Source organism: Stegodyphus dumicola, chromosome 8, assembly GCF_044657685.1.
Source record: "Stegodyphus dumicola isolate Sdum_Otavi_A_Nest chromosome 8, ASM4465768v1".
NCBI lineage: Eukaryota > Metazoa > Arthropoda > Arachnida > Araneae > Eresidae > Stegodyphus > Stegodyphus dumicola.
The window spans coordinates 73742968-73768292 of record NC_140775.1 but is presented as its reverse complement, the minus strand read 5'-3'; the positions used below and the strand labels follow the sequence as shown (position 1 = coordinate 73768292).

General features: G+C 32.2%; 1 protein-coding gene across 2 annotated transcripts in view; it reads left to right on the top strand.

Annotated features, from left to right (window-relative positions):
- Cap-H2 (Chromosome associated protein H2) overlaps window positions 1-25325 on the top strand; it is a 189119-nt gene that overhangs the window by 15568 nt on the left and 148226 nt on the right. For both annotated transcript variants that reach the window (XM_085822004.1, XM_085822003.1), the window contains exons 2-3: window positions 3230-3353; window positions 9562-9642. In XM_085822004.1, the coding sequence (XP_085678130.1) occupies window positions 3240-3353; window positions 9562-9642 (195 nt within the window). In that variant the 5' untranslated portion in view covers window positions 3230-3239. The remainder of the gene's footprint in view (window positions 1-3229; window positions 3354-9561; window positions 9643-25325) is intronic.

Sequence of the window (25325 nt, the reverse complement as noted above, 5' to 3'; positions counted from 1 at the left end):
TTGCATCCCAATTGACTTAATTACCGAAAATGGCCTTAGACATAAACTGAACTATCTGATAAAAATTCTATGTATTCTATATTCCAGTATTGTAAGAAACAACCAGTCTGATAAGAAAAAGCTGCGACTTGTTTTGAAAATGATGCTTAAAATGTTACCAGCATGAATATTCCGTTTGGCATCAGTTGTGCCATTATTGGCGACTTTATCGCTTGCGCCGGCAAAACGGAAAAGTACCCATCATTTTAACATAGGTATTTTGACACAAAAATCTGACTTTTTCTGAAATGATATGTCAATATTTCAATTCTGTGACTCAAATTATGCCTATATATGAAGTTTTGTAAAATTTGGTGCCAAACTTACTTTGGTGAGGAATTCAAAAATGTATTTTGGCGTATTTCTTTTAGTTTTCGCCCTTGGCGAACGTGTTAATTTATAGTAACCCATTTCCATTTTATTTGTTCACTGTAAACAAGTGGAAAAAAGTCATCCTTCATACTTTCAAATAATTTTAAAAGTGTGCACTATCACTCAAAAAATAATATGCTAAATTTCAAAATGCTACAAAAAACTCTAATTTTTTTGCAGGTGTGCCTAAAAATACGTCTACTTTAAGATGATGTTAAAAAATTTGTAGCTTGTAATAATAATTTGTAGGTAACCAGAAGTGAGGTTTAATCGCCAAAATTTTTTAAAAAATTGTCGCCAATCGAAGGGGCACCCAATTCTACACTAGATCCTGCATATTCTTTATTTCTCTAACCATTTCAAAATCTGTTTATCAATTTCACGCTGCTCTGCCGCAGGGGGGGGAGTGGACGTCGCAGCATGTAATGAACTGGAAGTTGATCTGTCAGCACTATCCTTATCTTCAGGGCAGATATTTTTATTTTATTCCGCTTATAATTCCTTACTAAATGTAATATTTCATCTCGATGTACTCCGTCTTTGATATGATTTAAATCAAATTCCTCGCCATTATAAATATCACGAATACACATCAAATAGTTTTCTGGTTGCAATTTTCTAATTTCGACTATGCGTAATGTATGCTTTATGCATGCGCGCGTTGAAAGAAATGTTTAATAAAGTAAACAAATAAATATTAAGCTTTTTTTTTTTTCTAAATTTTATACCCTCTAGATCATAATTGCTCTTTATTTCATAAATTATGGTTTCATATTTTTAATTTTATAATTTCTGCATGCCATCTTACCAGATTTAAATTGATGATCTGTAATCTGGAAAAACCAATAATCCGGAATCGCCGAAGTCCCGACGAGTCCGGATTAAAGACTTTTGACTGTATCAGATTCAATCAACACTGAGGAGCTAAAATTTTGAGTGGTAATTTCTTAAAAAGTACTTCTGTGATTTTTATAAAACTTTGCAGTTTAGCATAATTTGAGTTGTAGAATCGAAATATGGAAAAATTTGGCGTGTCATTTCAGAAAAAGTCCGATTTTGTGTCAAAACACCTAAAGTAGAACAGTGCTATATATAAATCTAATACATAACATAAGTCACGTTTTTGAGACCTGAAAAATGCAAGTTGAATTTCCTCAATCGGCCCAGTAGAACGGGAGATATAGAACTGTCCCTATTTTTATGTGTGTGTGTGTATGTATGCAGTGTATCTTTTTCTGCTCATAAATAACTATTACAGGGCAAAATCTGAGATTGGAACTTTGGCAATTTCTGTTTTTGAATTTTTTCACATGTTAGAGCATTAGTTAAAATCTAGAAAGATAATGTACAAATAATAAAATTAAAAATAACAAATAATGAAGAATTTATGACCTTAAAGGAATCAAAATTAGAAAGGGGGAAAAAGGTTTCAAATTTTAAATTATGTCCAAAGGGGCATTTTTTTTTAACATTTTGTGGGTTACTTTTATTCATTAAATATTGTGTTCTTCGCATTTAAACCATAAAATTCAGTTCAAGAGAAGTATTGCAAAATAATTTTAAAATGAGCATATCTTTAGAATTTCCGATACGCAGTGTCGTGGGCTGGAGATAAAAATGCTTTTTCTGTACAACACTGCCATTGCTCGCTTTGAAATCCTTGAATTTGTTAATCAAAAATTTCATAGATTTCATTCAGTTTTATAAAATATGAAATTGATAATAAAACAAATTCCAAATCTCAATTTTTGGCTCCCAGGTGCTTATGTTCACAGGAGGATTATGTTATTCAAAATTGGATTGCTCTAGGTACTGTTGTTTTATCACAGTGCGAAAAACATACGTACGTACATTTATCCAGATTCTTCATTATTTAATTTCTTTAAATACAATACAGAGCAATAGTATTTTGTGGCAACAATTTGGAAAGTGAAACAATCCTTGTAGTGAATCAATGCAAAGGGCCAAAACAAAGTTAATAGTCCTTCTGGGTAAATTGCTTCTTTGTACTTAAAAAGAAAGAAAGAAAAACATAAAAATCTAAAAGCTTTCGGATTTTACACGTCATCCAAAGGGGTGTTTTTTAACATTTTGTGTGGTACCTTTATTTATTAAATATTATGTTCTTTGCACTTAAACCGTAAAATTCATTTCAACAGTAATATCGCAAAATAATTTTAAAATGAGCTTATTGTAAGAATATCCGATATATAGTCTTGCGTGTTGGAGATAAAAATGTTAATTGCCATCTTAAAAAGTGTTCTAAAAGAAAAGAAAAATGTAAACAATTCTAATAGCTACATAATTCTCAGCCTGGAAAATTTTGAAATAGTATATGCACATTGGTTATGTATAGCATGTTTTAAATTTTATTAGCAAAGTCAGCTTACATGACAATTATTATGAGTAAAATTACAATTATTCTTTAAGAAAACAAGATCTGTTAATTTTAACAGTTGTATGAAAATGGGTTAAACTGGTATTTTTATCTAAAATGTTTCAGATCATAAAAGTATTTTTAATACATTTTTTACTAATTGCCTATAAAAATTAGTGATTTCACTTTCATATGCTAAATTAGATAATATTTATAGTATATTTATTTATTTATTTTAAAGAAGAAAAAGAAAACCCTTTTGTATATTTTTAAAACTTGAAATTATTTTTTCAGTAAAAAAATTCTCCAAATTTATTTCTAAAAAAATCTCGTGTTTGACCTGTATGTACCCTGAATTTAGAAGGTGGCGATGTGCTTATATGAAGTTCTTTTATTTTTTGTGTGAAAGTGTTAAAAGTAATTTTTTTAAAATCTTTCTAGATTAAGAATTATGCCTCCACCAAATATTGAAGCTCAATACAAGGAACTTTTGAATCCTGTTAAAGATCCTGAGAAGTCATTCAATGTCAACATTGCTGAGCTGCTGCAAGATTATTTAACAAATGTAAGTCATAAGACATATAAGATATATTGAAAGGTGCTTTACCAGTTAATTTTTATTATGTTGATTGCAAAATCAAATATTTTGAATACATTTGTGTTTCTGGTTATCGTCAGCCCTTGAAAAGTATTCACTCATTATGCTGCCAAAGTAGAAAAACTATGTGTGCAGGTAAGCCTTCACGTTTCAGCATCAGGTGTGCTATCCGCAACCGCTCAAGAACAACTATGAAAAAGATTGCAACAACCGGTTTCTTGCTCTTCTACTGCTGGCGTTCGAGGGTGTAGGACGTTTTTCGGTCGGCCCTCTGCCTCGCCGATGCGAGGGGCCATTTTCCTGCTTATCTTTGCCGTTCCTTCAATGCTGTCTGCTATACATGAAATTCCTGTTTATGAGATTTTTACATGAAGATTCAAGGAAATAATTGCTCCTGTTTCATGTATATCATTGCAGAAAATAATTTTTGTTCAGCTTCTTCCTCTTTTCGAGAACTCTTTGCGCGCACGTGTTTGTGAGATCTGAAACTTCCTGATTTGAAGAAGAAAAAGCAGAAATACTATTATTAATCGAATATGCTTAATGACTGCCACAATATTCGATTGTTCCTTTTACACCAAGACTTTGTTTCGAGCCGATGAAGAAAGATTGACTTTATTCTGAGTGCAACATTAATTCTGGTGATGCGCATCACTCATGCTTGATGCTCAAATTTATTCGTCTGTCTGGTTGATAAAATTATTTATATTAATGCTTATTTCAATATCAAAGATGAAGAATAAAATATAATTGATTTGGGTAACATACAGTTGTCATACTTTGGGGTAAGTACTTTGATTTCATATTCCCGTCTAAATCACACATTTTGATCTGCACGTTAGTAAGTATTTATGGGTTATTGCTACACAACGCGATTTACTAAGTAAGCAATTCATTTGATTTACATTTTCTAATCCTTTAATTCAAAAAACGCCAAGTGACTATTTTTGGTGCTCAAGTAACTCTAATTCACTACCCTTAATTCTATTTCATTTTTACATTTAGCACCGCAACACACCATATATTATAATACTATGATATCACTAAAATATATTTATGTGAAATCCAGGTATGCATGCACAACAGATGAATACCGATTTCCACTAAAAGCAGTATTTCCACTTTTAAATTTGATGGAGGAATTTTAATCATCTTTAAATTCGATGGAGGGAGGAAAGAAATGTGTCTATATATATATAATACTATATATATATGTAAACTTACTGTAATTTGTGCAAAATTTATTTCTTTAAATACCAAAAGAAGAGTATATTATATAAAATGTATGTATTGGAAGCATATGTCCATGATAATAAAGGTGGGTTTATGTGCCAAACCCTCGAGGGCTATCTGCCTAAAGGAAGGGATGACTTTTTTTTATAGGACTAGGGAAACTGCCTTGTATACATGTTACACATGGGGAAAACCACGAAAACACCTAAGTAGTGTGATACTTCTTTTGGCAATATGAAGCAACTCCAATGATGGAACACAGAAAAAAACTTTATTTAGCACTCAAATGGCGACATACAAAACAAAAAGAAAAAACAAATTCTAACATTTAAAAAAAATTACATTATTCGTGCGAGAGTCGCACGTGGCACTCGAGTCTGGTTTCAAATATTGCCATTCACAAATACCTTAATGTTCATCTATTTAAATTATTTAAACTACAAGATTTTAATATTATTTAAAGCTGTTACAGCCTCTCCCCCAACGGAGAGACTTTTTTCCGAGGGAAAAGTTCTGTAAAATTCGACAGTTTAATGAGCTCGGCTTGCTCATTTGCTTAAAGAGAAAACTTAACTTTTCTCATAATTTTCCAAACAGGCCAAAATTTTTAAGTTTTTAGCACATATTTTTACACCACATTTAAATAGCAAAAAAAAAAAAAAGGAAAACGTTCAAGTTAGTCTCCTTTTTTTTTTCTTGACGGTGCTTAGATCTCTTCCATGTTGGATCAGTTCCTCGGCTATAATTCACAACAAAGCCTTTCCTCAGTTCATTTGTGCCTTTCGGATAATATTCAATTTTCATTTGCTTTCGACAATTGCTTTCTTCGTCTATTAGTAGCGGCTTTGATATTAAATCAAAAGCCGAAAGATGATGATAACGCTGCATTGCAAAATGATTCTCAATATTAATTTCTTTATCGTTTTTCAAATTTTCATAAACACCTTTCACGTTTAATTCTGGTGATTTAACTTCTTCAAAGACATCTCTGGATACTTTATTTTCTTCCTTCATCGGTTCCAAGATCTTCTCTTCAGCTATTTTTCTTTTCCTTCAAGTTTAATGCCGTCTCTAGTAGAGACGGCATTAAACTGGTGAAGACGACTGTCAGGTTCCTTTCTTTGTTTATTAAACAGTGCAAAAGTTCGATTGCCTAATAAATACCTCCCTTTGTCGAGTTCATTTTTAATAATGGCAGCCTTAGTTATTACTCGCCCAAGATCGCAATTTAGTTCTATCTCAGCCAATGGTAAACAAGTTGGATTCAAATCTAATGGCTGTTGCACCCATACATTTTCACCTGTCAGCATTTCTGGCGTGATGTATTTACGATAAACTATATCAATACTAGCACCTGAATCCCTTAATATAGGAATTTTATGACCATTTACGTAACCCATACTAGTATAAGATAAAAAAAATTTATCCTCTGGTTTTGAACTAATTCTGTTAAGATTAGCAGGAGATTCAGTACTATTCTTAAGTTTTGGACATTGGGGTGTTAAATGTTGACAGGACCCACACTGATAGCATTGTGGCGTCTTTCGTTTTCATATTTATCATCTGGACGTGGACTTCTAAGTCTATGAAACCAGCTTTGCGAATTAAATCCTGATGACAATTTTTTTTCAGTTGTATTTTTATTATCTGAACTCAATTTACCTTGAGTTAAAGCATTGTATCTTTCTTTCTGCCGATCCAATACAGGCCTTTTTTGAAAGTTTCTTCGAGCATTTTCATAGGCATCAAGTTTTTCAGCTAATTTTTTAGATGAAATCGTCTCTACCCACTCATCAAGAAAATAGATCTCGAATTTCAGGAGGAACTCGACGTTTAAGTTTGTCAATCACCATCAAATCTAGCAACTGATCAAAAGTCTTAACTCCTAGACCAGTCACCCATTCTTTGCAATAATTTTTATTTCATAATTAAAATCCACCCATGTGGATTCGCTACTCTTTTGATGTTTCATAAATTTCTGCCCAAACTTTTCCGGGCTTAGTTTAAACCGTCTTAACAATAAATTCTTCACATGCTCTAGTCTTTAGTTTTATTGGAGGGTTCTCTAGCTATTAACTGGGTAAAGAAGTAGTCCTAGTAAATGAGATACAAATTCTTCTTTATCAATTTTAGCCCATTCTGCTTGCCTTTCAAACAATAGCAAATATAGACTGATATCTGCTTTATTGTCATTGAATTTCTGCATAAGGTGACGCAGCTCCGTTTTCGGCCGGATCTGTCCCGTATTTTGAGACTTTGTCTCTGCTTCTAGTCTTAATTCATACTGTTTGTTCCTTCTCCGCTCTTCTGCTTCTTCTTGTCTCCTACGTTCTTCTCTTTCCCTTTCCTCCCTCTCTTTCTGTTCTTCTCTTTCCTTTTTCTCTTTTCTCCCTCTCTTTCCGTTCTTCTATTATTGTGTCTAAGACTCCTTTGACGAATACTTCATCATAATCTCTACTTTCAACAATTTTCTGTTTTAAATCGACTATTTTCAAACCTGGCAGTCACTTGAACTCCCAGTTCAGCCGCGAGATTTTGCAAATCTTCCTTATGAGCTCTTCCCAAGTAAGACATTGTTTCTATGTTTAAAATTAACGAACACTATGTTCTTTATACTTCCTCAAAATAGCTCAAATCAATTACTTTAATTAATTAATGCAGTCAGGAATCACGAAATTAAATGCACTCTGTTAAATACGTATACCTCAAAAATGAAATATTTAAATTATATGAAGTTCATTCTCTCTACCGCATTAATTGTGACTAAAATAAGAATAACAACATAGAGCAATATATATATCTACTGTCTGGACAACTAAAATGAATATTGAAAATAATATCCAATACGGTAATAAAATAAGACAATTCAATATTAACAGGAAGTAATAATCTGGTATCACTAATATTGCATTCAGTGATGAACTAATAACATAAAGCAATTCAATAGTAACAGGAAGTAATAATCTGGTAATCGCTAATATTGCGTTCAGTGATGAACTAATAAAATAAAGCAATTCAATATTAACAGGAAGTAATCTGGTATCACTAATATTATGTTCAGTGATGAACTAATAAAAAAAAATACGCACGATTATTCGATCTCGGTCGTTGCCTCCAAAATAATTATGACTGTGGTACTTCTTTGGCAATATGAAGCAACTTCAGTGATGGAACACAGAAAAAAACTTTATTTAGCACTCAAATGGCGGCATACAAAACAAAAAGAAAAAACGAATTCTAACATTTAAAAAAATTACATTCTTCGTGCGAGAGTCGCACGTGGCACTCGAGTCTGGTTTCATATATTGCCATTCACAAATACCTTAATGTTCATCTATTTAAATTATTTAAACTACAAGATTTTAATATTATTAATTACTTAAAGCTGTTACAGTAGCAAGCCAGTTCGCAGGATTTGAACTTTGGACTGAACTACCAGTGTTCAGCAATTTTACCGCTCACCCGCTGGTGGGCCGTAAAGGTGGGTGGACACGTTTTATATATATTCATATACACAATGCAAATTAACTATATTTGGCAATTTTATGAACTTTGAAATTAATTATTTCAAGTTATAATACAGTAATTCTTGCAACAATATTTAATTATAGCATTATATATTCTGAAAAATTAAATTTATGTAATGACTTGTATAATAATCCATTATAATTCTTAAATGCAAAATGAAAATAATTTTCATGTTGAAACCATATGCATTTTCTGAAACTATTCAAACATACTTCCATCGCTGGTTGGAATAGTAACGTTTCCAAATTGACTGTCGGCCAAAACAGTACCGAAAACATATATTGCAAAATCATATGTTTAATTAGTGTACTGACCTCATTTGTTCTTGGTTATGTCTCATTCTTAATGTCGGATGATTGTGGCACATACAGTTCTTGTGCACTCAAAGCATTAAAAAAGATTTATTAACTGTTTGAAGGTGTAAATAAATTTATGATTAATATTAGTATTTTTGCAACATTATATAATTTCTTTGTTGTTTCAATGTCAGAATAAAGTCTATTAATAAAGAATATATTTTATTACCATGAGCATATTTTACTTCATTTGAAGAATATGTATGAAAGGATTCATGCAGGAAGATTACAAAAAATTATATTGTTTGGCACTAATTTGAATTATAATTTTTAGAATATTTTATTGGTGAGAAGAGAAGACAGTTTAAAAGCTATGAAAAGCTTGTTCATGGTTGTGATTTCCTTTATTCTTATCATCTTTGTATTAAAATGACTTTTCTAATGCTATTTCATTTGATATTTAATTTTCTAGAAAACATCTTCAGTATTAACAGGGCTATTACTTGTATGAAATTCTTCAAATTGTAGGCAGAAAATTGGTTAGGTTTTTTAAATGATGAAATGTGATTTGCGCTAGATTGCAGAAATTCAACCAACTATTTCTTCAGTGATTAGCAGTCACTCGTGAGTTGTAATATGTCTTAAAATTAAAAATTTAGCTGCAATATTTTATTAGTAAAAATTGTGCTAAAATATCTGATGTCTGCCTATGTGTGGTGTACCTATTGCTGATAGTGGTTAATTAGAAAATAATTGTAAATAATCGTATTATAAGTTCATCTATTTCATTTAAAATTTGAACAATATTCTAAAATACCTGATACAAAAATATGCACAGCTTCAATAGTACATTTCAGTTTGTTAAAAATACAAAAATTTGAAATAAAGTCAGTGAAGATGAAAAAATTGAAGTATGAAAACTACACTGTGGTTCGTTAAATTTTTTTTTTTTAATTGATAAAAATGTGTTACATTTTGTAGTTTATTTGATGTTAAATGATATTCCTGGTTTAACATTAAATTTTTGATTTAACAGGATTTTCAGCTCTTTTTTTTTTTTTTTTTAATATATTTTTAAATTGTAATACTTATTTTTTTTTTTTTTTTTTTTTTTCCAGTTGGTTCAAGGAAAAGTGCCCCCAAATTTTAATTCAGCTGCTTTGCTGCTTCAGGGAAGTTCTTGTATATATGGTAAAAAGGTGAGAAGGATTTCATAACTAAAAAATCTGACATCTACCACATGACAGCTAAAAATGTGTATTAAACTATACATATTTTTAGCTGCACTTAATTTAAACTTATTTTCTCAAATTATTCTAACTTAAAAATTTAGGTTAGAATAATACACAGAATAATGGTTATTGAAGTCAAACAACAAGAATTAGCATGTAAATTTTGCTGATTCTTGTTTGACTTCTCCAATATTCTAACTTAATTAAATAATCACTCAAGGCAAGTTGAGATTAAAAACTGCAAATTTAGAAATTGAATATCCGGGTAAATTTTGGTCCTGCGAGAGTCAAATATTTTATATTTTCTGTGTTCATAATGAGTACACAACTTTCCCAAATATAAATGTAGGAACCAGGAGACTGCATTAAAAGATAGATTTTGTGCTAATTCTGTAATTATAAGTATATGACTACAACCAACAATTGCAAGAATAAAGATATAATTTTGGTGCTGCCAATTACAGTACAAAAGGGAAGGTCCACATCTAGGTGCTATATCAGTCCCGTATACAAAATTTCAACACTCTGCAGCTAATTGTTTTTTTAGTTATGTGCAATGTGTATGTACAGATGTCAAAAAACGTCCATTTTGCAGTCTGTTTTGGGAAGTAAGAGTCTTTTATTTTATTTGTATGTACAGACATCACACAAAAAAGTAGTCAAAATGGATTCGGGAATGGTCTGAATGGATATTTCCCTTGAAATATGATAACCAAAATTTTTTTTATGATTACAGTGCATCCTTTACTTAATAGAAGGATATAATAATATTTAAATGTTTACTATATAAATGCTGACAGAGTTTCTAAACTATTAAATGATTCCTTGTCAAAATTTTTATTTATTTATTTATTTTGTTATAAAACATCTGCACTATCCAAATCTGTATGTAGCTTTCTTAAAAAAATGAAAAACAGTTTATATGAATTGTATGAAAATTTTATTATGTATTTTTGATATACTAATAACTATATCAGTTTCATTTAGTATGTTTATGTCATTTTACGTATGCTTGTTATTTGTGTATGAGGTGCCTATACTAAACTGAAGTTTGCATTTGCTTCATATTGTAATGAATACCTTGCTATATATGATTACTGCCATGCTATACTTTGCTTTCAGAATTACAAAGATATAGTCAGAAGTTATTGTATTCCAATCAGTACTCATGTATTATCACAATCACCTTAGTAGAAGCCACTAGATTTTCCGAATGTGCCAAACTCTGGCAACTGCACATAGCGCTTCTTTGGGCAAATATATGCATAACGGTCTTTCAGTCAAGTAACATCCGTATTTTCATATGCATATTTTTTGTTGTATTCCAACTATTAACTGGAGGAAAATTGTGATATTTTTTGAATACTACTTTTGAAATTTTTCACCAATTTGGGGGGGGGAATAATAAAATTTCTGCAAGAATACAGTATTTTTCTGTCAAATTGCTAAAGGTAACATTTATGAGATAAATTTGGTAGATAAGTGGCATGCAACACTGACTTTGTGCAATTCTCTGATATTTTTTTAAAGTGAAAATACATCATTGTGTACATTGAGAGAACAGTGCTAAAATATTAGAGAAGGATTTCAGAAAAAATGTCACTCATTTTTTAAATGTGTCTTGTAATCTTTATTAAAAACTTAAAATGATAGCTTTTAGTGTTTTCTTTTGATATGATAATTTTTTTGATAATGTAAGATAAATATCAGTAGTTTAGGAATGCTTTTTAAAAAAAATCATAAAAATCACCAGCTTGCATTCAATAAGTAGTTTTTACGTTTTCAGCTGTAAAAAAAACTTCTAAACCATTGTTATTACTAAAACGTAGTCTTATCATTAAAATAAAAATACTTCCTTTACTCATCCCATATACTGAACAATCCAGAAAAACTAAAGGCAAAACTTGCTTACTTACCTGGGTAGTGTGATGTTGAATCAGAATAAAAACTCTAAGAAGTTGATTTATCTAATTATATTCTATCTACACTACAAAATATATACATTATTTAACAATTTTTGGGAAATTTTTCTGACCCCTAAAGTTATTACACATCTTAATCAGTTCATGTCACGAGGTCGAAAGGGAAAAACCCTTTTACTCTTCCTACTTCAATGACAGCCAACGCCATCTGTGTCTCGTACATCAAATGAAGAGATTTGTTTTTAATGTTTGTAAGATACAACTAATCAGTTTCACAACACTCCCACCTTTTTGATTTTCAGAAGCAAAATCAAATAATGGTATCCTTAGTACAGGAACTCACTTCTAGAGGGTACAGTTTACGTACAGGACGAATCAGTATGCCATTTCTAGTTTTCACTTTTATAACTCTTACATGTCCATCTCTGCTTGTACAAAGTTCTTGGACACGAGCAATTGGCCAGTTCACTCTTTTAAGGTTCTCACAACCTATTAGCACGATGTCTCCAACTTTTAATTCACAGTCCTTTTGTCCATGCTTTTGTACTAATTTTCCAAGGTACTCCTTGCGGAAACAGCTACGAAATTGTTCTCGAAGTTCTTGGCAGAAACGCTGACGAGCCAAGAGTTTATCTCGATCTAAAGTATCCAAATCTGCTGTACCTGAAACCTTAATGCCCTGTAAGAACATGGAAGTCGTTATTGGTAGAAGATCCTCAGAGTCATTTGACACATAAGTAAGTGGTTGACTGTTTATTACGGCTTCCACATCACAGATGATGGTGAGTAACTCTTCGTAATTGACTGCAGCTTTTCCTAAGACTCTCACAATCAAATTCTTGGTTGTGCAGATTAGACGCTCCCACCATCCGCTCAACCAAGCAGCAGTGGGCGGAATGAACTTCCAAGTGATGGAATGCAAAGTTTCCCGAGCAATTACCTTTACCCAGTCGACCTTTTTCAGCAATGCAGATGTACCGACGAAATTTGTGCCATTGTCTGAATAAACTACAGATGGCTGACCTCTTCTGGCTATGAACCAACGAAACGCTTGAATGAAGCATTCGGTACTTACGGATGCCAATAGCTCCAAATGTACACATCGATATACAGCACATGTAAACAGTACTACTCAGGCTTTGTTTTTGTTTTTGAGAATCAGAGGGCCACATAAATCTATGCCGGTAACTTCAAATGCGAAAGCATCTCGAACTCTGTCTAATGGTTATTGAATGGGTGCAGTAGTTGGAGGTTTAGCTGAAAATCGTTTACAACGGATGCACTGTTTCACCACCAATCTAATTCGGCGTCTTGCACCAATGATCCAGAATTCTTCTCTAATTATAACAATTAATGCTTGTACGCTGGCATGAGAACGCTTTAAATGGTAATCTCTAATTAAACAGTCAACAATATAATGCTTAGAAGGTAATAAAATCAGGTACCGGAATGCATAAGAATAATCTCATTCGGTGATTTTCGTTTTTACTCTTTTTAAGCCACTCTGATCTCGTATGGTCAAAAGACCATGGATGGAGTCTCCAGTCTCTGGAAAACTCTTTCCCTGAACAAGTGAAAGAAGTATAATTTTAGATTCCTGTATCTAGTAAGCAGACAGAAAAGGCTCTTTCTTTGAATCCAAGATATGGCTGTGGTGGAATCAGTCCAAAAATATTTCGGGATGTCATCTAATGTAAGAGCTTCTGTCACATATTTGGAAAGACACATGCCCAAAAGACATGCCATAAGTTCTAGCCGGGGAATTGTAAGTTCTTTGAAGGCGTGTGACTCTTGACTTAGCCACTACAAAACTGACTAATATTTCTTCTTTAGTTTCACATCTCAAAAATATTACTGTGGCATAAGCATGCTGGCTAGCATCACAAAATTCATGAAATGTCCAGGAACTTCTATCTCCAAAACCTATACGTCACGGTATTCTCAACTTATTCAAAATTTGTAATTTATTATGCCACTTCGAAAATTTACTTTTGATACTATCTGGTAATGAAGTATCCCAGTCTGCTTTTATCGCCCAAATTTCCTGTAACAGTAATTTTGCAGGCAATAAAACAGGCATCAAGAAACCTCAAGGATCAAACATTTTTTGCGTTAATGACAAAACCTCTCTTTTAGACAAATTGTCCAAAACCAATATAGTCTTAATTTCAATATAAAGGTTATCTTCTATTCTGTCCCACATAATCCTTAAAACTGGTACAGAATTCTCCATTGTGGACTCGTGCACAAAGCACTTTGGGTTAGTTCCACATCTTTTTCTCCTGGGCCATAGGTCCACATACATAAGTCCATTTTTGCTTCAGCTAATATTTCAGTAGAATATTTCACAAAATTAGCAAGCTCCTTTTCATTATCAACAGAAGTCACACAATTATCAATATAAAAGGATTTATTTAATTTCTGAGCAATAGAACTTTGTTCATTTGGTACTTGTGCCAAATGAACTGAAATAACCGCCCCTGATAAAAAAGGGCTGGACTTTACTTCAAAAACTACCTTTGTATGGCGGAAAACCTTCAGCACATTATCTTTCTCTCACCATAAAAATCTTAAAAAGTCCCTATCTTCTTTCTGTAATTCAATCTGTAAAAAATGCATGCCGGATATCAGAGGTTACGCCAATGCATTTTTCTCTAATTCTTATCAAAATGAAAGGGATTTCTTCTATTTAATTTGGTCCTTTTACTAAGTAATCGTCAAAGGATGGTGATCTATTAACTTTACATGATGTGTCAAAAACAGGTCTTAATTGAGACACTGTCTGGTTTAAATACTGGGTGATGTGGTAAGTAGTGCCCTTTAGAATTCAGTTCATCGTCTGGTACTATTTGAATTACAACCTCCTCCATCCATTCATTAAAAATTCTATCATATTGTTCATATTTATATAAAGACTTGAGTTTTCGAGTGACACTAAACAATCTTTTATCTGCTACATGACGTTTTGAGGGCAATTCTGTGTTATATACTAAACAAGGTAATACGACACAATAATGACCATCTTCGTTTCTGGAAAGAGAGTTTACAAATTGTTTGTGGCGTTAGTTGAATTCTGATGAGCATCTAATATTCTGATTGTTTCTAAGCTCCAAAGATCGGAGATTTTAAAGTCGTGACCCACTAAACTTGCACACAAAATGGAAGCAAAATCTTTGTGATTAACAAATTCCTCCGATACACCACAAACTGTCCAACCAAGTTTCGTACAGACTGCTGTTAATCCTTTTTTTAATTGTTCTACTGATCCCGTGAGAATTTTATCATAAATGTCACTACCGGTGAGCATTTCTATTTTTGGACAATCTACTCACAAATCCGACAACCAAATGCTGTTTCGTTTTAAAGGTACCTGAGGTATATCCCCACATATTATGTCTTGATCTAAAAACTCAAATTCTAGATCTGAATACTTACGCGGACTGGCTGAACATATTTTTACCTAATATTTGTTATGCAACTTTGCTTCTGTTCTGCCACCTCCAAATAAAGTAAGAGCAACATTTTCTTTGGAAATAATTGGTAATCCCAATTCACTGACTAATGATTTCAAAATATACGATTTTGAAATATACGATTTACCACAATCTAAGAGTACTCTAACATCTTTATGCTTTTTGACACCAGCTACTCTTGCACATAAAGTCATTAAAGCTATGTCAGCGGTACAAGTTTTCCTGGCTGTAGCTGTATGTATGTTGTCTATTTCTGATTTTTCTGTAAGAGGTTCAGTTTCATTATTAATGTCTGGACACAAAATAACTGAGTGTGATTTACCACAAACAAATCACCTACCAAACCTTTACAGAACTCTGCCATAGGATTTGGTTCCAAGCATTTTAAACATTTTTTCTCCTTAACTTTAGAAATCCTTTCATCAAGAGATAATGAACATGCATCGTAACAATTTTTACTATCATGCTTTTTACCACAAAAACTACATGCATATTCTTTAGTTGTAAGAAAACCTGTGGCAATGGGAACATTTGACTGTTTCTTAAATTTAAATTTACCTTTTGTTTCCCTCTTTGCTTTATCATGATATCCTTCTTTACGACTAACACCATCGAGTCCATTACGCACCAATTTTAATCTCTCCTCACCCTCCACTTCAGCCTTTAAAAATTTCATTAAGTTGGTAAGGCGAGAAAGATCAGTTTCTTCAGGCTGGTTAAAGAGTGAACTGCTTTGCTACGCCTTTAAAACATCCTCTGTGAGACGCAATTCCACCATTGGAAATAACCATGATGTGTTTTCACTCGATTTAAGACCTAAAGACTCTAAGGCTCTCAACTGAGCTTCAACTTTATCATACATTTTATCAAGAGGTAATTTATCCTTGTGATCTGCCTTCACATTCTTTAGCACGTTATCTGGGCTTCATACACTGAATCAAATAGGAAAATTTGTCATTTTCATATAAATCAGGGTCAGTGTGAATTTTCTCAAATTGCGACCAAAACGGTAGCCAATTTGGTTGATCTTTGGATTATGGTAACTTGGCGAAAATTTGGCAACCAACTCTGCTACAGCAACCCTCTATATATTTTTTTTTTTCTTCTGCTGCCATTTTGTCTTCACGAAGTAAAGACATGTTTCTTTTCTTTTTATCTACTGAACACTTCTTCCAACAATCTACTAGCCGAATTACACTTATGCTAGAAATTTTATCTAACAAAACTGCTTAATCATGACAAATATTCACTGCAAAATTGGGAAAAAGTGCACAATACCATACTCCTTATGCATTTTTCAAAATAACACATACACAAAAACCATGTCACGTCGACTTATTTTTACTACTAAAAAACACCCCAGAATTACACTAAAATGGCATTGCGCACACTCTTCACTATATCCATGTACACTGCTTTTTTATCATAAATTAGAAAAATTTCACGAAAATACATGACAATTGTCTGAATCTTTAAACCCGGTAAAAAGAACATATATGAAATTACCTTATCGCGAAAAAGTATATACCCTTTCCAAATATGAACATTTCCACGTATAAAATAAATAAAATATCCAAAAACTTTTACCTCTAAATTATCTATTATATCATAAACGTCACCAATGAATTCATACCGCAAACATTACAAATACTTAGTGTCAAATATTTAAATTATTTCCATGCACGTTTACTTCAACTAAAACGTATACCAAATTGCTACAAACATAAATTTCACAAAATAACTATCATTTAATTAAAATATCACTAAACCATGTACACGTCGACTTATTTTTACTTAAAAAAAATCCCAGAATTGCACAAAAATGGCATTGCGCACACTCTTCACTATATCCATGTACACTGCTTTTTTCTCATAAATTAGAAAAATTTCATGAAAATGCATGAAAATACTCAACATATACTACTCAAACATATTCCAAAATACTACAAACATATAACTCACAAAATCACGATCATTAAATTAAAATATAATTAAATTAAAAAACACTACTTAAAATATAAATAAGCACATACATTAAATTAATAAAAATTAGATTACAATCCTACTTACTTTAAACTAAATCATCGCTAATAATTTTCAAATAATACCATTTTAATTTATTTACTCCTTACATTTAGAACAATGCATAAAAATAATATCCTCAAATAATTAAAAATACTAACTTACCTAATCTTCTTCAGAATCTTCATTACGTCACTGCAGTACTACTGCTAATTCCTAAATCCAGTAGTCAACTGGAAATCTATTCAACAAGTAATAAGAAATTAATAAAATTTCACCTATACTCAAACTACTTTCAGCAAACCACGTATCCTTCCTTACACTCCTTTTCACAAAATGTCCATTTTCACCATATTTCTTGCACCGCCATTTAAACTTGTAATATCCTTCCTTTCACACAATCTCAACTTATTATTATCAGATAAACGCATTAAAAATTTTGAATTCACTTTACATAGCGCCATGCAATCGGAAAATTAATCAACACTATTTCACACAACGAAGCTTTTCCAAATTAACCCCGTTTTCCGATTAAAGAACTGTAATTCATCCATTAATGTCACGTTTCACACAACACAGAATATAGCTAAATACGAAATTTCCAGATTTCCCCCCTTTTCCGATTAAACAACTGTAATTCGTCCATTAATGTCACATGACATATCTCATGATCTCTCATTTCCCTCACACAAAATAATGCTTAATCGGAATTGAGTTGTTCTCACATTATTAGCAAAGTCCTAGGTAGTAACCTTTATCGCCTCCAAAATGTCGCCAAACTACCAGTTACCATATTCCAAAGATCAGCCGCCAATTTATCAATTCCCCATCAAACTTCTTAAGTCCGATTTTTGGAAGTCCATACTGTTTAATCTTACTACAACAAATACCAGCACCATCATTTGGTCTCGTTTCTAAATTGATTTCATCTGAAAATTGCAATTTTTCATAATTTGCCAAGTATGTGTTATGAAATCATGAGAATACACCTCGCGACTTTTGATTTCCTTAGTAACATCATCCTAAAGTTTTCCCGTATTCAGTCAACAAATCAAGAATTTTATCATCTAGATTTTTTATATCTGAATATACATTTTGTAGTTTAGTAAGTTTATCTCGTACTAAATCTACAGAAAAATCTTCTTTTACTAACACCGTTTTTAAATTATTAGCAGTTTTTGCAAAAGAAGTGCGTAAACCTGCCCGTTTAAGTTTCAGAGCCTTTAAAGCTTCCATAGTTAATTTTCAAAATAAAACAAAATGCTTTATAAAATAGTTTCGAATTTAAACTTAATTATACTTTAATACATAAAAAACTATCTATAACCATTAAAATAATTTTTTTTTTAAAGTTTATTTCTTAAATTCCTATTGTGGGATGCCAATTTATGTTATTACTAAAACATAGTCTTATCATTAAAATAAAAATACTTCCTTCACTAATCCCAGATACCGAGCAAAACTAAACACAAAACTTGCTTACTTACCTGGGTAGTGTGATGTTGAATTGGAATAAAAACTCTAAGAAGTTGATTTAAATTATATTCTATCTACAGTACAAAATATATACATTCAAAAGTCTTTAATCCGGAATGATCTATAATGCAAACCTCAAAGCTACAAACTTTCTGCGCATGCGTCAAAGCATATTGCGTTAATGCATGCGCATAATACATTTACGCAGGCGCGATTAATGTGTAACGGACGGTATAAGCTAAGCTAAAATTATCTAATTATCTATTTCAGTTAATGTTGCAGATTGCGTTGCTCCTTAATCTTCTAATTGGATACGGCTTATTATTTTTTGCAGACTGTTAGAGCAATTTTATAAAAGTAAGCTTGAACTTTCGATTATGTCAAAAAGAATTTCCGATTCTGGAGATACCAAAGGATCTACAAAGCGAAAGCATGTTTCGATGTCCATCAAACAAAAAGTGGATAGCTGCAAAAAATGGATAAAGGCATATCCTTTGATTCTCTAATCATTTCGAAATATGTTTATCAATTTCACGCTGCTCTGGGGGGGGGGAACGCGGCACGCAGTGAACTGGAAGTTGATCTGTCAGCACTATCCTCATCTTCAGGGCAGATGTTTTATTTTTATTCGGTTTATAATTCCTTATTAAATGTAGTATTTCTCTCGATGTACTCCGTCTTTGATATGATTTAAATCAAATTCCTCATCATTATAAATATCACGAATACACATCAAATAGTTTTCTGGTTGCAATTTTCTAATTTCGACTATGCGTAATGTATGCTTTACGCATGCGCGCGTTGAAAGAAATGTTTAATAAAGTAAACAAATAAATATGAAGCGCTTTTTTTTTTTGTAAATTTTGATACCCTTTAGATCATAATTGCTCTTTATTTCATAAATTACAGTTTCATATTTTTAATTTTATAATTTCTGCATGCCATCTTACCAGATTTAAACTGATGATCTATAATTCGGAATCTCTGAAGTCCCGATGAGTCTGGATTAAAGACTTTTGACTGTACATTATTTAACAATTTTTGGGAAATTTTTCTGGCCCCTAAAGTTATTACACATCTTGATCAGTTCACGTCACGAGGTCAAAAGGGAAAAACCCTTTTTCTCTTCCTACTTCAATGTCAGCCAATGCCATCTGTGTCTCATACATCAAATGAAGAGATTTGTTTTTAATGTTTGTTAGATACAACTAATCAGTTTCACAACAACCATCTTAAGGTTGCATTAATGCCCAAGTAGCATTCAATCATCTATGTGCTCTTTAAGTTTTACAGTTAATCTTAAGACTGATCTTTTATATATTATTTAGTACATATGCAACAAATGTAAAGCTTCTTTTATTTATCTCTCTTTCTTGATATATATATATATATACACACACTGTATTTACTCACATACCATTTGAAAATCGAGAGTGGGAAAATACACACAAGAATGTTCCCACAAAAATATTTATCAATATTTTACTTTTATTTTCCCACTTACATTTGTTACAGTATAAAGTGTTAAATAGACTAAAATCCAAGTCACAAAACTGCCAGATTAATATATCTGTTGAGTACATCAGTAGCAATTTTTTAAGAAATATTTCTTTTTATTTACAAAATTGTCTGCAAAAATTTTAAATATGTACATAAATCTAAGCTTTTATTCCTGTTAATTCACAGTATTTCATAGAATATTTTGTGAAAGTTTCATAAAATGACTCTTGTAAAATTTTAAATTAGTTTTTTTTTTCTCAACAGAAAAATTGGGGAGGGGGGAAACCCAAAACCCTGAGTTTTTCAAAAAATAAGTTTAATGTAATGTAAACACAAACACTATGAAAATTAAATTACAAACATAATCTTGTTCCCAAGCATTTGATAACAAATAGAAAGCTTTCATATCATATTTTGAACACCACCCAAAGTGTTCAAATGAAAAATTCTCAGTTTACAGTTATTTAGAGTAGTCTGTATCCCTTTACACATCAACTTCCTGGTTAAGCAGAACAAGAGCAGCCACATTTCTGCTTGTAATGACCGCAGAGACAAAATAAAAGTAGTTTTGGGAAACTAAAGCTTTAAAATATAGTAATACATTTTTTTAAAAAAATTTCATCAAAATTAAAGATTAGAACATAGTCAGATGCCTTAAATTATAATTGTGACACATTAAAAGGTAAACTAATATTATTATTATATTATGTATTATAAAGGACTTATCATTTTCAGAAATATTCTTTTTTGCTTACACAAAACGATTTCCTATTGCTGTATGCATTTTAAATTGTTACCATAAATCAGAAATTTCTAAATCATATGCTGGAAAAACTGGGAGGAAAAATATGCCAGAAGAAGCTGTTTGAATGCCAGTAATCAGGAAGATGGAAGATTACCAAAATCCATAATGGAAGTAATTATTGCCAGCCAAAAAAAAGCAGCTAATGTCGTTAAAATGATGAAGGAAGCCTCTGAAATGAAAGAAAAGATTGCTTCTATCAAAACAGAAATTGTGAATGGAATAAAAGAGTAGCTGCTATAGAAGAAAAAATTGGTTAAAAAGCGTTAGAGAATATAAAATCAGAAATGTTGGGGACTCTAAATCAAGAAATCAGCATCACTAATTAAATATCTGCCTTGATTGCAAAACTCAAGAAAAATACACACACACACACAAAAAAAAAAAAAAAGAAATATCTATATATTTAACATCATCCATCTTGCTATACAATGGAAAATCGTCATGGAATGCATATAAAACGCAGTTTGAGATGATTTCACTGGCACATCAATGGGAACCTGGGGCACAAACCTTAGCTGACATCATACAGTTACTTCCAGCTGAAAACTGTTAAGATGTATCCATCTTATATATCGCTATAGAATTATGTTTTTTGAAGAAATTTCATAAGGATTTTTCACTATCTGCAGATTAAGACGGGGGGGTGTAGGAGATGCTGGAAATTAGTGACACATGGAGTGTTCAATATTTTGTTGATGCTATAAAGGATCTTATTACACTACAAGCACTCACAATAGCACACAAAGATTTGAAGAGTGCTCTCATATACGTCATGAAAGTGGAGTCTGCACAGAATGCCAGCAGAACAAACTTTTTGTCCTGTAAGACGTAGTCTCAGAATGTGGACCGAATGCTCGATCTAAAAGCAGAATAAATTTTAATGAAATTTTAAAACGTTTGGTTCTTGCATATTATCCCATTGTCCGTGAAAGCTGACCACCATTGAACCCCAAAAATTGGTAGACACCCTTCCAAAGTAGCGCCAATCATTCCTGCATAATTTTGAAGGAAATGTCACTACTTTACCTCTTTTGCAGTGAAATCACCCAAAACACCTAAGCATTCAAACATATGCAGGTCGCTCGAATGCCTGCATCTGTTTTTTGTCTGTAGCTTTTCCCCAAGACATTAGTGCATGCACATTGGTTTCAGGAGTTGTTGCAAATCATTCATTTGAAGCAGTTGAAAGTAGCTCTGTTATTTGAATGCACTTTTCCTCTCCTTTGTTTACCGTCAGTGTTTAGCCAGCAGAAGAGAACTTTGTTCTGTAAGACGTACTCTCAGAATGTGGACCGAATGCTTGATCTGAAAGCTTTCTTTCAAAGAGTGTTGCCACTGCTTGCTTTCAAATTGTAGAGTTTGTTAATAAAAAATTTGCAAGTTTTACAAGCTATGAAATAAAAATAGCATTGTCAAACATTAAATGTATTGTCATTATACAGTCAAAAGTCGTTAATTCGGACACCCATAATCCGGACCTCAAAGCTACAAATTTTCTGCGCATGCGTCGTGTTGATGCATGCGCATAAGACCTTTAAGGCTGCAAATATGCGTTTGCGCATGCGCATAATACGTTTACGCATGCGCGTTTAATGTATAACGGACGGTATAAGCTAAACTAAAATTATCTAATTATTTATTTCAGTTAATGTTGCAGATTGCATTGTTCCTTAATCTTCGAATTGGATCCAGCTTATTATTTTTTGCAGACTGTTAGAGCAATTTTATAAAAGTAAGCTTGAACTTTCAATTATGTCAAATAGAATTTCTGATGTATATTTACTAATATGTAAAGGATCTACAAAGCAAAAGTATGTTTCGAAGTCCATTAAACAGAAAGTGGAATTGCTCCAAAAAATGGATAAAGGCTCTAACAGTCTGTTCATCTAATCCTTTGATTATCTAATCATTACGAAATATGTTTATCAATTTCACTCTGCTCGGCAGGGGGAGGGAAAGATGCGGCGCGCAATGAATTGGAAGTTGATCTCTCAGCACTATCTTTATCTTCAGAGCAGATGTTTTTATTTTATTTCGCTTATAATTCCTTACTAAATGTAGTATTTCATCTCGATGTACTCCGTCTTTGATATGATTTCAATCAAATTCCTCGTCATTATAATTCGCTTCCGATAGTAAAGAAAGTTGATTATTCAGTTCCGATAGTAAAGAAAGTTGATGAATTCAGTTGATTATGGAACACCCTTACAACTGCCTACATAAAAAAGCCTTTAGGAGAGACTTTCTAAGGAAAACTGGCTCAAAGTCACATGGTTAAAAAAAAACTTCCAATCAGCCTGTTTGCCAAAAGTGAAACCCAAATTAAACAGCCAGTGCTTAGCTGGGTGTGTATGGTGTGTATTTAATTATGGCAAAGCACACGAGGGCTATCTGCCTAAGGGGAGGGATGCCTTCGTGGAGGACTTTCTAAGGAAAACTGGCTCGTATACACGTTACACATGGGGAAAACCACGAAAACGCCCATGCAGCCAGCCCGTTCGCGGGATTCGAACCTCGGACCGAACTACCAGTGTTCAGCGACTTTACCGCTTAGCTGGGTCATCAAATCAGTAACAAATGGGCTTTAAATGTTTGAATTTTTATAAAAAACAATTAGCTTGCCTCTCCAAGAAGAAGAGTAAAACCAAGCCTAGCTGCTTCTCTAGATGAAGCCAAGCCTTGTATAAGTCTTTTAAGAACATACTGTAAATCTTTACATACTTCACCTTCATTTTCAGTCTAAAAAGCAATAAAAGACTTATTAAGTTTCTAAAAATATATTACCAGGAGATTTAGTAAGAATTTCATCATAGTTTACACTTTTTGCACAGGCACGTGAATCTTAATTATGTAATAGGAAAATTATAATAACAGTTATATGATTAACAGTTGATTAGAGTCAACTGTTAATTATCATTCTCATATAATCATCCAAAATAAATAAATAGATAAAAAATTAGATATGAAATGAAAGAAATTCCTGTCCAAAAGAAAAACTGCCCTTTATTCAGGTTACTGTAATCAAATGTATATTTTAATAAAATTATATTTACAACAAATAAATACAGTCAAAAGTCTTTAATCCGAACATCCATAATCGGGAATGATCTACAATCCGGACCTCAAAGCTACAAACTTTCTGCGCATGCGTAAACGCATATGCGTTTACACATGCACGTTTAATGTATAATGGATGGTATAAGCTAAGCTAAAATTATCTAACTATCTATTTCAGTTAATGTTGCAGATTGCGTTGTTCCTTAATCTTCTAATTGGATCCGGCTTATTATTCTTTGCAGACTGTTAAAGCAATTTTATAAAACTAAGCTTGAACTTTTGATTATGTCAAATAGAATTTCCAATATATATTTACTAATATGTAAAGGATCTACAAAGCGAAAGTATGTTTCGAAGTCCATTAAACAAAAAGTGGAATTGCTGCAAAAAATGGATAAAGGCATAACCTTTGTTTCTCTAACCATTCTGAAATCTATTTATCAATTTCACGCTGCTCTGCGGCCAGAGGAGGGGGGGAATGCCGCGGCGCGCAATGAATTGGAAGTTGATCTGTCAGTACTATCCTTATCTTCAGGGCAGATGTTTTTATTTTATTTGACTTATAATTCTTTACTAAATGTAGTATTTCATATCGATGTACTCCGTCTTTGATATGATTTCAATCGAATGCTTCGTCATTATAATTCGCTTCCGATAGTAAAGAAAGTGACACAGAGGTTATTGAAAACAAAAAAATTTCGATTGTCAAATTAGTCGGTATTCTCGGCACAGCAATTATAGGACTTGGACAGCAGAACTTTGTAACTGAACAAGAAATTTGTAACTTACATTGAAAGAAATGCTTAATAAAGTAAACAAATAAATATTAACCTTTTTTTTTTTTTTTTTTTTTTTTTTTTTTTTTTTTTTTTTTTTGTAAATTTTGATACCCTTTAGATCATAATTGTTCTTCATTTCATAAATTACGGTTTCATATTTTTAATTTTATAATTTCTGCATGCCATCTTACCAGATTTAAACTTATGATCTATAATCCGGAATCGGGAAAGTCCCGACGAGTTCGGATTAACGACTTTTAACTGTATAAGGTCATACGAGGTAGGATTCAAAAGTTCCCGGACTGAGCCTGTAACATTAAAAATATTATGAATGACAGAAACACATCCTCCTTCAGAATATGACCCTTTGCAACAACATACATTTGCCAGTGCCTGCAAATTTCATTGAAGCATGTCTGGAATCCATTTTTGGCCACATCCTTTAATTCAGCCTGCATGGCACATTTAACGTCATCTGAAGATTGAAACTGACGACCCTGCAAGCGTCTTGCCAGGTCAAGAAATAGGAAGAAATCACAGGTTACGAGATCAGGTGAGTAAGGAGGATGAGAGAAAACAGTTGTTTACGTTTTCAATTCATTGACAAGTAGGGATC